Source organism: Octodon degus, unplaced genomic scaffold, assembly GCF_000260255.1.
Source record: "Octodon degus isolate 3935 unplaced genomic scaffold, OctDeg1.0 scaffold00156, whole genome shotgun sequence".
In the NCBI taxonomy this organism is placed as follows: Eukaryota; Metazoa; Chordata; class Mammalia; order Rodentia; family Octodontidae; genus Octodon; species Octodon degus.
In genome coordinates this window covers 5,525,748-5,540,393 of record NW_004524732.1, presented here as the reverse complement: position 1 = coordinate 5,540,393, position 14,646 = coordinate 5,525,748, and the positions used below count along the sequence as shown (strand labels likewise).

The 14,646-nt window shown below is 41.5% G+C and overlaps 1 protein-coding gene across 9 annotated transcripts in view; it reads right to left on the bottom strand.

Annotated features, from left to right (window-relative positions):
- The window catches only part of Hspb11 (heat shock protein family B (small) member 11), a 32,475-nt gene extending 17,862 nt beyond the window's left edge, over window positions 1–14,613 (bottom strand). Inside the window, exons 1-4 of one of the 9 annotated variants that reach the window (XM_023702680.1) lie at window positions 14,446–14,613; window positions 13,082–13,122; window positions 7,986–8,008; window positions 1,720–1,830 (exon numbers count right to left, since the gene is read on the bottom strand). In XM_023702680.1, coding sequence (XP_023558448.1) covers window positions 1,720–1,830; window positions 7,986–7,996 — 122 coding nt within the window. In that variant the 5' untranslated portion in view covers window positions 7,997–8,008; window positions 13,082–13,122; window positions 14,446–14,613. Of the gene's footprint in view, window positions 1–1,719; window positions 1,831–7,985; window positions 8,009–12,447; window positions 12,536–13,081; window positions 13,123–14,156; window positions 14,286–14,342; window positions 14,417–14,445 lie in introns of those variants that run through there. The other 8 variants (XM_023702679.1, XM_023702683.1, XM_023702685.1 and 5 more) reach the window with 8 other exon arrangements.
- Window positions 14,614–14,646: the final 33 nt, after the last annotated feature.

Sequence of the window (14,646 nt, the reverse complement as noted above, 5' to 3'; positions counted from 1 at the left end):
TGGGGGATTGAACCGCAGTCCCTGTGCTTTGCTAAGCTTGTTCTAAGTAGGTGCTTTAGACCACTGAGCCATCTCACCAGCCCCTATGTATATTTTTAAAAAGGGTAATAAATGAAAAAAAAAAAAAGACACAAGAATAAGAAAAAAAGATGTCACAGGTCTGTCCTGTTACAATTCTGTATATGGTTAAATTTCTAAATTTCTTTGTAAAAATATGAAAATGCTTATTTCTAGTTTTTAAAAATTATTTTTCCTTCATATTCTGTAAGGACTTAAAGTTCAACATATCAGTATTTGATGGAAAGTACCTGTTCCATGATATGCCAAAGATGTTTGATACTTAGACAGAGAGGGTAAACCAAACTGCATAAATTGCAGGTTAATAATAAGCTTATCTTCTAGAGGGTTAACAACCAAAGTTAGCAAATCAAAATTGGAGAAAAGAAAGGGCTGCAAGGTCGGCCAACATTTTGTCCCTAGCTTTTCAAGGTCAGTAAAGACTCAGGACATAGGAGAACCTGTACTGTAACATCATGTAACTCAGGTGTACTCCAAATTTTCTGATCAAGGAGATTATGGAGTCACAGAGGAATTTGATCGATGATGTATAGTGTGCCTGGGGAGAGTCACATGGAGAGAAAAAACATTCTCTCAGGCTTTCACAGAGAGCAAACTGGTCAAGCAATGGCCATGACTCATCCTCATGGCTGACACTGACAAAGGATCTACAAAGTGCGGTACAGGGCTACAGGATAAATCCTGAGGGGACGTGAATGACCTTATCAGATACAAAAGTTACATTTCTTTTTATATTGGTCTTGCTTTATCTTGATCTTAACCATCCAGCAGAAAAGTATAAAAATGAGGTATATAAAGTAAAGCCATATTAATATGATGAGCTGTAAAAGGCTGAAGTCAATAACTTCTGAGGATAATCCACTAATATCATAAAATGCTAGACAGTGTTGGGTTGTTTTGCTGAATTCAAACACCTATAGTATTTAGATGCCAATAGAATATCCACCTCTGACAGGACTAAACAAAGAAAAGGGGATACAAAGGAAAGCTCATTTTGTATTTATATATACAAAATAGGATACATATACAGTTACTTTCACTTAATTCAATGAGAAGAAAGAGGTGTACTAATAGTGTTTGGACAGGATATCCTGTCTGCTTCTTGTACTATGGATAACCACAAAGAAGATAACAATGTACAATGTATTGATTATCAAAACTGTCCTATTAATCAGCTTTGAAACTGTCTCATTCATATTTGTTTCTCAATAAAATTGAAAAAAGGAAGTTATAATGCTTATATTCTTATTTCCAGAAAAGACTACAATAAAACCAAAATTGGACATCAAATTTTACATTTCCATAAAATAAGTAGTTTTTGTGTTTTTGCCTTGTTAAAAAACAAAACAAAACAAAAAACTATTGACTGGGAATGTAAATCAGTAATGAAGCACTACCTTAAAATAAGCAAGGCCCTGGCTTCAATCTCCAGCACTGCAACAAAAACTGTAAATTTAACATGTTTAGGAATGACAGAGAAGAATAAAAAACTTAAATATAAACAGCTGAGTTAGTTCCAGAATGATACCAACAATCTAATTCACCAAACATCTATTACACTGTTTGACAGCCCAATTTTCATTGCTCAAGGGTGTCCCTGTGCTGTTTAGCCTTTAAGAAAGATAGTACAGTAACTCTTACCCATCAATAATATTTTCAGGTGGGTGTTTTTCATCACTCGATGAGGCTAAAATCACTTCAGCCCCTTCAGAGCTCAAGCAGAGATCAGCTTTTCTCATCTTAGGGTTTAACCTCCAAATAAAAAAATAAAAAAGCAAGTTGAATCTCTAAACTTTAAGAAAAGAGAAGGAAAGCCGGTTGCCTAGCACACAGTTTACCAACCAACCAGTTCAACAAGTGGGAGGGCCTCCAACATGTTTATTTACCTAAGTAAACTTCTGATTTGTTTCAGGTATAAGCTATAAATGGGACTACATCCACCTCTGCTCAAAAACAAAACTAAAACAACTCTGACCACCTGATATTTTAACTATCTAACCTGATATCATTTTTCAACTTCTAAAATTAAAGTCTTTAATTATATGGAAGCAGATGAACAGAATAAAAAGAATTAGATCTAAAAATCTGTTCATAATTTCTGAAAATAACCTGGATTTTTTTTTGTGATTATTTATCCATAGACCAACTAATGTTTCAAATGATATTATTTGCACCTTAAAAAGTACACTGGATTGTTGGGCATGGTGTGGCATGTCTGGCACAGTGTGGTATGTCAGGCATGGTATGTCTGTAATCCCAGCACTCAGGAGGACTGATGCAAACTGAAGGCCAGCCTGAACTGCAGAGCCAGACCTTGTCCCAAAACACCAAAAAAAAAAAAAAAAAAAAAAAAAAAGATACATTATAAAAATTCTTCTTATTGAGATAGGGTCATGTACTGTTGCCCAAACTGCTCTTGAACTTGTGGATTAAAGCAATCTTTTCTCAGCCTGTCTAGTTGCTGAGAATGCAAGCATGTGCTACCATACCTGGCTATTATCATGTTTTGAACAGGAATGTGAAGAGAAAATAGCCAGGAGCAATGGTACATACATATCTGTAATTTCAGTTACTCAGGAGGCTGAGGCAGGAAGATCACATATTTGAGGTCAGCCTGGATAATTTAGCTGTCACCAGAGCCAGGTACTATAGAAAGGAGATAGACTCTGAGAGAGTACAGTCATAGGCATAGGCAAGGTTTTTCATTTATTATCGTGTGTGTTGGGGATGGAACCAGGGACTTGTGAGTGCAAGGCAAGAGCTCTACCACTGACCCACCTCCCTAGCCCTGGGCAACACTTTTCAAATGGAGACTGCTCTAGCAGGTCAGACCAGTGGTTCTCAAGCAAAGAAAGAAACTGGTGATTACAGCATATATAGCAAAGGTTCCACCTGCAATGGTCAACCTTATTTTGCTGGGAAGTGAAGTAACCTAACAGCCCAACACTTAGAAGAGGTGAGGTTTACTTGGGCTTAGGATTTCAGTCCATGGTCAGCAGGCTCAGAGAAATGCACTGGCAGGGCAGTTGAACACAGCTGCTCCACTCCTGGTATGCAGAAACAGAAAGTAGCTAAAAGCCCAGAGAGGAGGGCCCAGGGCCTGCATACAGCTCCAGGATTCCAGCTCTAGGACCTACCCCAGACACCCAGAAGTGTGCTTTTCTAATCTCCTGGCATTTGGGAAGCCAAGTGAGCTGACAATCAAAATTAACCACTACACCACCAAAGTCCCCACTCAGGTCCTTCCGCACTGAGGGAGGCTAACCTGCAGCCATGTTTAGTCCCGACTAGTTGTCAATGTCTGGGCTCAGCTACAGGCTATTCCTGGTGAGCTGACTACCAGGGGAAGGCAGGTGTTCAGGAGCTGACTACTCTCTGCATCTGGGGTCTCAGAACAGTTGGTAGCTGTTATATTTTTAACTCTGGGTCTGTGTATGAGAAATGAATCCCATTATGTCTTTTGCTGTTATAAAAGCACAAAGCAGGCATAATCCCTATGGGGCCCCTTCCCAGCACTTGAGCATTTTATTTCCTTTGGGTGGTCCCTGTCGCATAGCAAGACTGTTATTTCAAAATAACAAATTGATTATTATTATTGCACACACACACCATCTCACTCTCTAACTCATGTTGGCCTCTAATTGGTGATCCTCTTGCCTCAGTGTACTGAGTGCTGGACCTGTAGGTGTGGAGGTATGGGCCCACCATGTCTGGTTTTTTGTTTTTTTTCCGGCAGTCTTAGTAGGTAGTTCTGGCTGGCCTTGAATTTGCAGTGATCCTCCTACCTCAGGCTCCCATGTGCTGGGGTTATGGGCATATCACAACAGGCCCAGCAGAAAAAAACTTAAGAAAGGAGACTGGGCATGGTGGTGCATGCCTGCAATCGTAGCACTTGGGAGGCTGAAAACAGGGGGGGTCACTGCAAGTCTGATCTGTATAGTGAGACCCTATAGACTCTATACTAAATACAGTAAAAAATAAATAAAAATTTAAGAAAGGGCTAGGGAGGCTAGGGAGATGGCTTAGTAGAATAAATGCTTCCCTGGCAAGCACAAGGGCCCGAGTTCAATCTCCAGTTCTGAAAAAAAAAAAAAAAAAAAAAAAGAAAAGAAAGGGTTAGGGATATTGCTCAGTAGTAGTTTGTTTAGTACTGTATGTGTGAGACTCAGGGATCAATCCCTAGGACCACAGAAAGAAAAAAAAGAGAGAGAAAAGAGGGAAGGATAGCTTTTTCTTTCTTTTAAAATTCTGGATCAGTCCCTTAGGTAAGGGACTTGAGCATATTTCTTTTGGAGGATTATAGTTCAATAAAATGGGCCTTAAAAAAAAAAATGGGTCTTGGAAAGTCTACTATACAGCCTGGAGATAAGACAGAAGACTGGAATAGATTGGTCACTATTCTCCTATTTGACCTAATGGTGACACAGATGCCAAATTATAAAGAATTAAAGGAAGCTGGGCATGGTGATGCATGCCTGTAACCCTAGGACTCATAGGGCCTGAGGCAGAATCACAAGTTGGACTACAGGGCTTGGTGGTGCATGCTTCTAATGCCAGCATTTGGGAGGCTGAAGCAGGAGGGTCACCATGAGTTTAAGGTTATCCTGGCCTACACAGTGAGTTCAAGGTCAACCGGAACTACATAATAAAACTATGACTCAAAAAAAACAAAAACAAATCATAAACAAACCAAGTTGGAGCCCAGCCTGGATGACTTAATAAGGATCAGTTTAAAAAAAAATTACAGGGGCCAGGGAGATGGCTCAGTGGAATAAGCGCTTCCCTGGCAAGCACAAGGGCCTGAGTTCAATCCCCAGTTCTGCCAAAAAAAAAAAAAAAAAAAAAAAAATTACAAAATATTTTGCTAGATGTGGTGCATGCCTGTAATAACAGCGCTTGAGAAGATGAGGCAGGAGGAGTGCCTCAAATTTGAGGGCAGCCTGTTCTCCAAAGTGAGTTTAAGGCCAGTCTAAACTACATAGTGAAATTGTACTAGTCTGTCTCAAAAAGATCAACCAATCAATCAATAGAAACTATTTTCTGGGCATGGTGGTACACTTTAGTAATCTTAGCAATCAAAAAGCTGAGACAGAAAGATTGCAGGGAGCTCGAGTCTGAGCTACACAGTGAGTTCAAAGCCAGCCTGAGGTACATAGGAACACTGTCTTAATGCCCATCCCCCTGGAATTATTTCAACTAAACTAGGAAACAAAAAGTACAGAGAATATTGCATACGCGCAACTACTACATATCCATTTCCAAGATTTAATAAGTGCTAACTTTTCACAATACTTGTTTCTTTTTGAGAAATAAGTAGTCCTCACTGGCCCTACACAGTACTCTTCCTTGCTCAGAGGTTAACAGCTATGTCAAAGCTGATCACTATTCTTCCTAAGTTTTCACTTATATCATATATGCATCCATAAAGATCACATGTTATTCTTTTATACTTTAGATATGTCCACATATGTCTACATCCTTTTGGTATTTGCTTTCTTCATGAAGTACTGGCTTGGATCTTATAGTGATACATGTAAATCTACTCATTCATGTTAACTGCCTGAGGTATTTCTCCATTCTCCTATGAACAGACATTTAGGTCTGTTTCCAATGTTTTCCTGTCATAAACTTGTAATATACATTTGTACACATGAGAGAGCTAAAAAAGAAAATCTATGTAAGAGCAAAACTGCAGAAACTTACAATCTCAATGCCATCAAGTCATTAACTGTTCAATTTGCCCTCTAAATTATAGCATATTACATTGCTACCAGCAGTGTACAAGTCTCTGCTTGGACACACTCTGACCAACACATTTGAGCTTCCATTGGCATGAGATATCTCCATAAGGTTTCAATTTATACTGTACCTCCACAATTGTTAGTAAAAAGGGCCAGGGAGATGGCTCAGTGGAATAAGTGCTTCCCTGTCAAGCACAAGGGCCTGAGTTCAGTCCCAGTTCCACCAAAAAGCAAGCAAGCAAACAAACAAAAAAACCACCACAATTGTTAGTGAAGTTGAATAACATTTTCTGTTTATGGGCCACTTTTTCGTGGATTATCCTCCCCTTCTTTCTGATCCCATCCTGAGGAACACAGGGTTTTCACACTGACCTACATCCCCAAAGCCTTTTTCAACAGGGTTTCACTAAGACTAAATTGGCTAAGCTGGGTTTAAATTTGCCTTAGCCTCTCAGAGTGCTGGGTTGTCTTTTTTTTTTTTTGAATAAATTCTTTATTTTTTAATTTTTAAATTTTTTTTTAGGTTGTCTCTTTTTTATTTGGGGAGGTTGTCTTTTTAAAATTACCTTTTTGAGGGCTGGCCAAATAGCTCAGTGGATTAAAGCGCCTGTATAGGCAGATGCAGGGGATGGGAATTCAATCCCCTGGCCTGTTGTGCCGGCCCCACCCCTGGTGCGCACTGATATAGCAATGGAGACGGCGTGGTAGCATGTGCCTGTAATCCCAGCACTTGGGAAGCTGTAAACAGAAGGATCACTAAGAGTCCAATCTATGCAGTGAGACCCTGTACACCCTATCCTAAATACAAATGAATAAATATAAAATTATCTTTTTGATCCCTTTGTTTTTTGAGATAGGGTCTCACTATGTAGTCTAGCCTTCCTTGAACTTGCTATATAACCAAGGGTGACCTTGAACTTCCTTGAAATGGAGGAAATCCTCCTGCCTCGGCCTCTCAATGGTTGGGGTTAGAGGTGTGCACCACCATGCCCAACAAGTCCTTTTCTCTTTTGACCTGTAGGAATTGCCTGTCTATATTTACAGTGCTGTAATCATATCAAGGCTTCATATATGCCAGGCAAGTATTAAAATGCTTTGCTGTATATACTGCAACTCTTTTTCGCAGTCTTTAGCTTGATTTTACTTTTTGACTTTATGGGATTAGTTTGTTTGCTTTTGGTACAAGTTTCTTACCTGTTTTTCTTTTTTGTTACTGAACTATAATTGACATTGAAAAGGGAAGAAATCATAAGTATATAGCTTCTCTCTTACAAAATAAACACATCTAGTTAAGAAATAGAATATCTGAGAAGCACTTCTGATTCTTCCTCCTATTACTCTTTCTTGCTCCCCACAAGTATGCAGGCCCTTATTTCTATTACCATAGAATAATTCTGCTAGAGCTTTCTGTACACAGCATTACACAGTTCACACTGTTAGCATCTGTCTTCTACCATGGTTCTATATAGAAGAGTTGAAGTGTACCTAGGGGCAGCTGTAATTCAGCCCCTACTCAGTTCTTCTGCAAATGAAATCAAAGAATTGAACTGGGCATGGTGGCGAGTGCTTGTAATGCTAGAATTTGGGAAGGTGAGGCACAAATATGGTCCAAGGCAAACCTGGACTACAAAGTAAGATACTATCTAAAACAAAAAAACAATTAGAGCCATACATGACAAGGTACTGACATATATTAGCAGATATAAAGATGATTACTATAAACCTATTCAACTCTAAAAAGACAGACAAAATGGGTGAGAAGGCAACATTTTAGCAAAGGACTCAAAACTCAAAAACACAAATTCTAAAACTGAAAAATGTATCTAAAATTAAAAATTCATTAACTGATTTTAAGAAGCGGTCAGTAAAGAATCAGGGGCTGGGAGTGTAGCTTGGTTGTACAGTGCTAGTCAAGCAACTGGAAGACCCTGGGTGCGAGCCCTAAGCACTGGGAAAAAAAAAGAGGGGAGTACTTGGGGGGGGGAGGGATAGAAATGATTTTCTTTTTTTTTTTTTGGTGGAATCAGGGATTGAACTCAGGCCCTTGCACTTGCCAGGGAAGCGTTTATTCCACTGAGCCATCTCCCCCACCCCAATGATTTTCAAAGAAAGAAAAAAATGAAGAGAAAATAGACTCGCATACCCATGAAACAATATCAAACTAACCTGAAATACATGTAATTGGAGTCCTGAAAAAAGAAGAGAAAGTAAATAATGTTAAAAAAAAAAAATTATGAGGTGTTAGCTCAGCCATCTAAGCATCTGACAAACACAAGGACTTGAGTTTGATCCCCAGTACTGTGCCAAGCCAGTCACCAAAACCAGGTGTGATAGCACACACCTGGTAATCCCAGAGCTGGGGAGGCTGAGCAGGAGGATTACTATGAGTACAAACTGCGAGCTGTGTACTGAGACCCTATACCAAATACCTACCTACCTATCTACCTACATATGTAGATGATAAAAAAAAAAAAAAAAAATTCTGAGGAGATACGGTTGAAATAGTCTCAAAATACAAGAAGTTCCATGAACTTTAAATTAAATAAATACAAAGAAGGCCAGGTGTGATGGTGCCTGCCTATAATCCTAGCACTCAAGAGTCTGAGGCAAGAAACTTACTATAAAAAGAGGCCAGCCTCCGACTACAAAGAGTTCAAGGCCAACTTGAACTACAAAGAGAGGCTCTGTCTAGAAATAAAAAATAAAATAAAAAAGGGGAAAAAAAAAAGTAGATTTCACTTGGAAATTAGTCAATTGTAGAAAATTAAAGACAAAACAGAGCAAAAAATATGTTACATTAGAACAATTAAAAATTTGAATCAGTTTCTCATCAGAAATCATGGAAGACAATGGAATGACATCTTCAAAGCGCTGAAAGAAAAATGACAAGATTTCTATACCCCGTAAAAATGTTTTGGCCAGTGCAGGCCTATAATCCTAACTACTAGGAGGTTGAAGGAGGATTACAAGTTCAAGGCCATTGTAGGCAATTTAGCCAATGCTGATTCAAAAACAAAACACAGAAAGAGCTGGAGATGCAGCTTAGTGTCCCCTAGACTGAATCCCTACCCCAAGGGTGAGGGGTAGGGAGCAATTTTAGGGATTTAATAAATACAGAAATAATAAGTATAATAATAAAACGTAATAGAAGAGTAAAGAAACCACTTAGAGAATGTTTTAGTAAAGCTTACAGAGAATGAAGTGATACATGAATTCAAGACCAGGACTTTTTTTTTTTTTTTTGGTGGAACCGGGGATTGAACTCAGGCCCTTCCGCTTGCCCCCGAAGTGCTTATTCCACTGAGCCATCTCCCCGGCCCCAAGACCAGGACTTTTAACAATGCATGCTATACTCTTAGTAGTAGTATAGGAAAACCACTAATAAGCATACAAAGGAGAAACAGGAAGAACTATGTATGGTTTAACCCCAAAATGCTCCTGTACAGGATGCTTAATCATCAATGTATGAGAAGTGTGGGATCTTTGAGGGGTGGCACTTAGCGGCAGGTGATGAGGTCATAACTGTGTTCATAAAAGGAATGAATAGTGGGATCACGGCAGGAGCTAGGTCTATCAGAGTGAACTCATTTCTGTGAAATCAGGTTGAGATATATACACAGCCGGGTGTTCCCTGCCTTAATTGCTCTTGCCATGTGACCTTTCTTTCTCCCACACACTATCCTTAGCAAAAGCCAAGCAAATGTTGGCACCATGTTCTTGGTCTTCCAGAATGGCAAACCAAATAAACCTGCTTTTTTTGCAAATTACCCAGTTTTAGGTATTTTGTTAGACACAAAAAAATGGACTAAGATATAGGTCAATAGAGGAGGAAAAATAGAATACTATGAAAACACTCAATCTGGAGAAGGCTGGAAAAGAAGAGCAAAAGAACAAAAACAACCAGATGTGGTGGCACAGGCCTTAATCCTAGCACAATGGAGACTGAGGCAGGAAGACTGTCACAAATTGAGGCCAGTCAGATCTAGCCTGCCACAAGTTTTTGTATGACTATGAATAAATTTCACTGGAAACATGGTTATGTTCATTCGTTTATATACCATCTACAGCTGCTTTTGTGTTACAGTGACAGAGCAGCTACAACATATAGGTCCATAAAGCCTAAAACACTATCTTGCCCTTTACAAAAATTCTGCTTTTTGTTTTTTCCCCTTGAGACAGGGTCTCACAAATGCAGTTCAGGCTGGCCTTGAATTCACTATATATCGTAGGCTGGTTTCCAGGGATCCTCCTATCTCAGTCTCCCTTGTGTGCTGAGATTACAGGCATTTACCACCTCGCCTAGTTTGCTAACTCTTGATACTGATGCACAAAATTTATCAGTTTAGTTAATCACATGCTAATGTAAGGCAACAATATTAGCTCCCAAAGGTACAGGAATGCTATTTTAGATTAATTTTGGCTGGAAGTATAGCTCTGAAAAGAGGTAGAGGCCACGGGTTTGATTCCTAACATAAAAATAAATTTTTTTTAAAATGCCAAAAAACAAAAACAAAAAGAAAATGAAGTTACAGGAAATACTACATTCCATCTTTTGATGGCCTAAGGGCCATGTACTGAGCTAGGAACACAAATATGACTTAAGAGATTGAGTTCTGGTTTTTGTCTTTAATCTGAATGAGGGAAGGACAAACATGCAACTAATAATGCAACATCCTGTATGCTAATGTACTATGACCCACATCCAGAATACTGTGTTTACTTCTGGGTAAGTTCTTTGACTTGAGAGGATTTTGCTAAATTGTCCAGGCTGGCATTGAGCTCCTAATCCTTCTGCTCTAGCTCCCAAGTAGTAGCTGGGATAACAGGCATGTACTGCCCCACCCAGCCAGGGTATGATACCCCAAGTAGCACATTCTCAGGCTTGATACTTTTGGAGAATAAAAAGTTCATGGGGGTTGGGAGTACATCTGAGCACCACTAAGGCCTTGAGTTTAATCCCTAACTCCAAAATGAACAATCTACCCCAAAAAGTTCATAATGCTCTTAGAAACCACGTTACAGGACAAAAGTTGAAAGAACAGGGTATATAGTAAGAGGTAATTTGGCTGGGGAGACAGCTTGGCAGTCTAAACACCTACCTGGCAAGAGCAAGGACCTAAATTTGATCTGGGGTACCACATACCATGCCGATCCTGAAACTGGGCATGGTGGCACACACCCATAATCCTAGCATTGGAGAGACTGAGACAGAAGGATCTCTATGAGTCTTAACTGCATAGTAGTGAGAAACTGTATCAGATAAACTTTTTAAAAGAGGTAATTTGGAGCTGGACACAGTGGTGCACACCTGCAAAACCAGCCCTGTGGGAAACTGAGGAAGGAGATAAGTTGAAGCCTAGCCTAGGCGATGAAGTAACTTGGTAAGACCCAGTGTCAAAGTAATGAGGTAACTGGGCATATAGCTCTGTAAGGCTCTGGGTCAAATCCTGTACTAAAAGGGAGAAGGGAGGGCAGATAGAGGGAAAAAAAGAAAGACTGAGACGAGATTGGGGTTGAGAGACTATTTGGTATGAGAAACGTAACTACAGTGGTATCTTAGTCCACAAACTTAATTCTTTCCAGGAATCTGATTGCAAACTGAATTGGATGGGAACTGAACCAATTTCATATAGTTAACAATGAACCTAACCACTAAACTTGATTCAGTTCTTGTTTGATTTGGTTTGTGACCAGAACCAGGGAAACAATTAACTTCATGAACTGAAATATCAGTTCTATACAGTGTTTGGATTTTTTTTTTTTTTTTTTTGAGACAGAATTTCACTATGTAGTTCAGGCTGGCCTTGAACTCACAGCTATTCTCCTGCCTCAGTCTCCTGAGTGCTGGGATTACAGGCATGTGCCCTCACACCCATCAATTATTTTTTGAGCATGGGATATAGCCCATAGCTCAGTGGTAGAACTCAGCCTGGTCCCTTGCCTCCCCCCACAATAATTCTTTTTTTTGGTGGAACCGGGGACTGAACTCAGACTCTTACGCTTGCCAGGGAAGCACTTATTCTACAGAGCCATCTCCCCGGCCGCCCCACAATAATTTTTGTTTTATGGCTCCAATGCAGCAAACTGGATTCAATAAGTATGTTTTAAGCAGGAAGGTATCAAAGGTAAGCGCTTTCTTTTCTTTCTTTCTTTTTCTTTTTTCTTTTTTCAGAACTGGGGATTGAACTCAGGCCCTTGTGCATGCCAGGAAAGTGCTTATTCTGAGCCATTCCCCAGCCCTACGGTAAGTGCTTTCAAGCAAACTAAAGACTTTAAGTCTTTTCCATTCCTGAACATATTCACGACTAGGTGATAATTTATGGAAAAGATCAAAGAAACAATTCCTACATTGGATGCTGTTTTAGGCCAAGTCAAATTCTAGGAATGGTAGACTGGGAACAGAAAATAAGACCTTAAAGGGCTGGGGAGATAGCACAGTGGTCTAAGTGCCTGCCTGGCAAGTGCAAGGACCCAGGTTTGTTCCCTGGTACCACGTGCTGTGCAGACCCTGTGCTGTGCCAGCCACTGAAAGTACCAAATAAATTTTTTTAAAAACCTTAAAAAGCTAAGTTAAAGTAACGAACAGGGCCGGCAAGATAGCTCAGTGAACTGAGCTCAGTGAACTCACCTGCCTAGCAAGCACAGGGACTGGAGTTTGAACCCCAGCACCATGACGTGGTGAGCCCAACCACTGAGACCGCAAACACCTGTAATTCCAACACTGGGGAGGCTGAAAACAGGAGGATCACTATGAGTCTGAGCTGCGTAGTGAGACCCTATACCAAATACATAAAAGAAAAACAAAAACAAAAAAAGAGAAAAAAAAAAAACAAAACCAGGGAACAGTGGTGTGCAACTATAGTCTCAGCTACCTGGGAGGCTAAGGCAGGAGCACTACTTAAGCCCAGGTTATTCTAGGCAAGCCTGAGAGTTCTCTCAAAAATAAAGCAAGTTAAAGAAAATAGATTTAATTTACTCTAGTTCAGTAGTTCTCACTAAACTCTCAATTTGCCTGTAGCAACTTTGCCCCTCAGGTAACATCTGACAATATCTGAATAGTTTTGGCTGTCACAAGGATACTAGGGTGAACAGTGCATTGGACAGCCTCATCCCCAAATACCAAAAGGGTACATAGTGGAAAGGTGGAAAAACTCAGTTTTGTTAAGGAATTTGAGGGTAGCAATGTGGGGACTGGAAATTGGAGAAAATTTTTTAAGTTATTGTACTCCTTTAGGAGGTACATATACTAAAGCTGAACTCACAGAGGTGATGCTTGGCCTTGGTGCAAGGACCACAAGCAAATCTGTAAATTGTGAAACATAGTGTATTACTTTTATATTTTCTTTTTGAGACAGGGTCTCATTATGCAGTTCAAGCTGGCCTTGAGCTCACTTTATAGCCCAGGCTTGTCTTGCATAGATCCTCCTGCCTGAGCCACCCTACTGCTGGGATTACAGGTGTGCACCACCATGCCCAGCCCTAAAACATTATATATTAGTGTGTATTGAATTAACTTGAATGCCTCAAAACAGGTACATATTGTAAAGCATATATGTATTCTTGATTTCTAATGTGGACAGAAATGTCCAGGGAAAACTAAATATAACACATCAGTTTCTTGCCTGCTGTTCTTAATAGTCAGAGGGAAGCAAACAAGTGTTTCGACACAACTCATTTCCTATCTTCCACATCCACGAATATCCTTCCTATTCCGTTATGTAGAATTACTTAAATTACAAAAAAGGGGTTAAGGCTGGGGTTCTCTTGCTACAATAAATAAGAGGCAAATCAACCCCAAAGGGACCCAGGGAATAGGTCAGCACTTAAGAATGTTTCCACAGCTCCAAGGTGGCTTTGGGCTGTCCTCTAAACCGGGGATACCTAGCTGTAAATAAACATGCATCCCTCAGAGCTTCAGTTTACCAAAGACGGTACACTTTTGGTTGCCATCCTTTCCTACCCCCCCCCCCATTTTGGGTCCTGAACTTCTCCACGCCCCATCTTTAACCACTGTTTTCTCTGCAGTTCACACGCCTTTTCCAATTTCTCTGGTAAGTCCTCTGCTGACTTTTTGGTGAGGGTCCTGGCGTTCTTAAAGCCCGCCTCCTCACAGCCCTTCCAGTGTCAACCAGAAAGCGACGCCCCCCATCCCACCCTGCTCCAGGCTTGCAGCGGGACAGGGAGGGCTCCGACCCGGACCTCCACCCAGGCCCAGCGCAGCTCCAGGCCCTGCGGAGGCTCAGATGCTGGCCCCTAGGCTACACCACCTAGAAGCCCAAAAGCCTCCACCTCAGATGCGATTCTAACCACACGGGATCCTACACTGTGGTAGAGTACCTTTGACCAGGAACTGTATTCTTTTGGGGGGAGGTCAAAGCCTTACTTCTGGTCTCAAACAGGTTCGCGCAGGAGACCAGCGCCTCAGGCCGAGGGAGCCACGAGGCAGCCTCCCTGCGACCTTCCCAGCCTTCCCCGCGCCTCACGCTCCCTCTCCGCCGCCCCCCAGCCCGCCGCCGCGCTCGCCTGGGCCTCAGGGTAGCTCCAGTGCCCGGCCAGGCCCGCTCGCAGCCTCGCGCCCGGCCGGCACCGCCCCTCGCCCCGCCTCCACGCGTCCCGGCGCGCGCACCTCGCTCCCTTCCCTCCGTGGGCTCCGCTGCGCGACCCCGCCCGCGCGCCTTTCCTCAGGCCTATCACCCCGAAATCCGCGCCGTCCCGGGGGACTGAGAGACTCTGGGGACCGAGGGAGCCCGCCGCCGCACGCGCGAGCGCACGGGCACGCACGCGCAGTGCTCAGCCTGCGTGCCCGCAGCTCCGCGCCCCAGGCCGG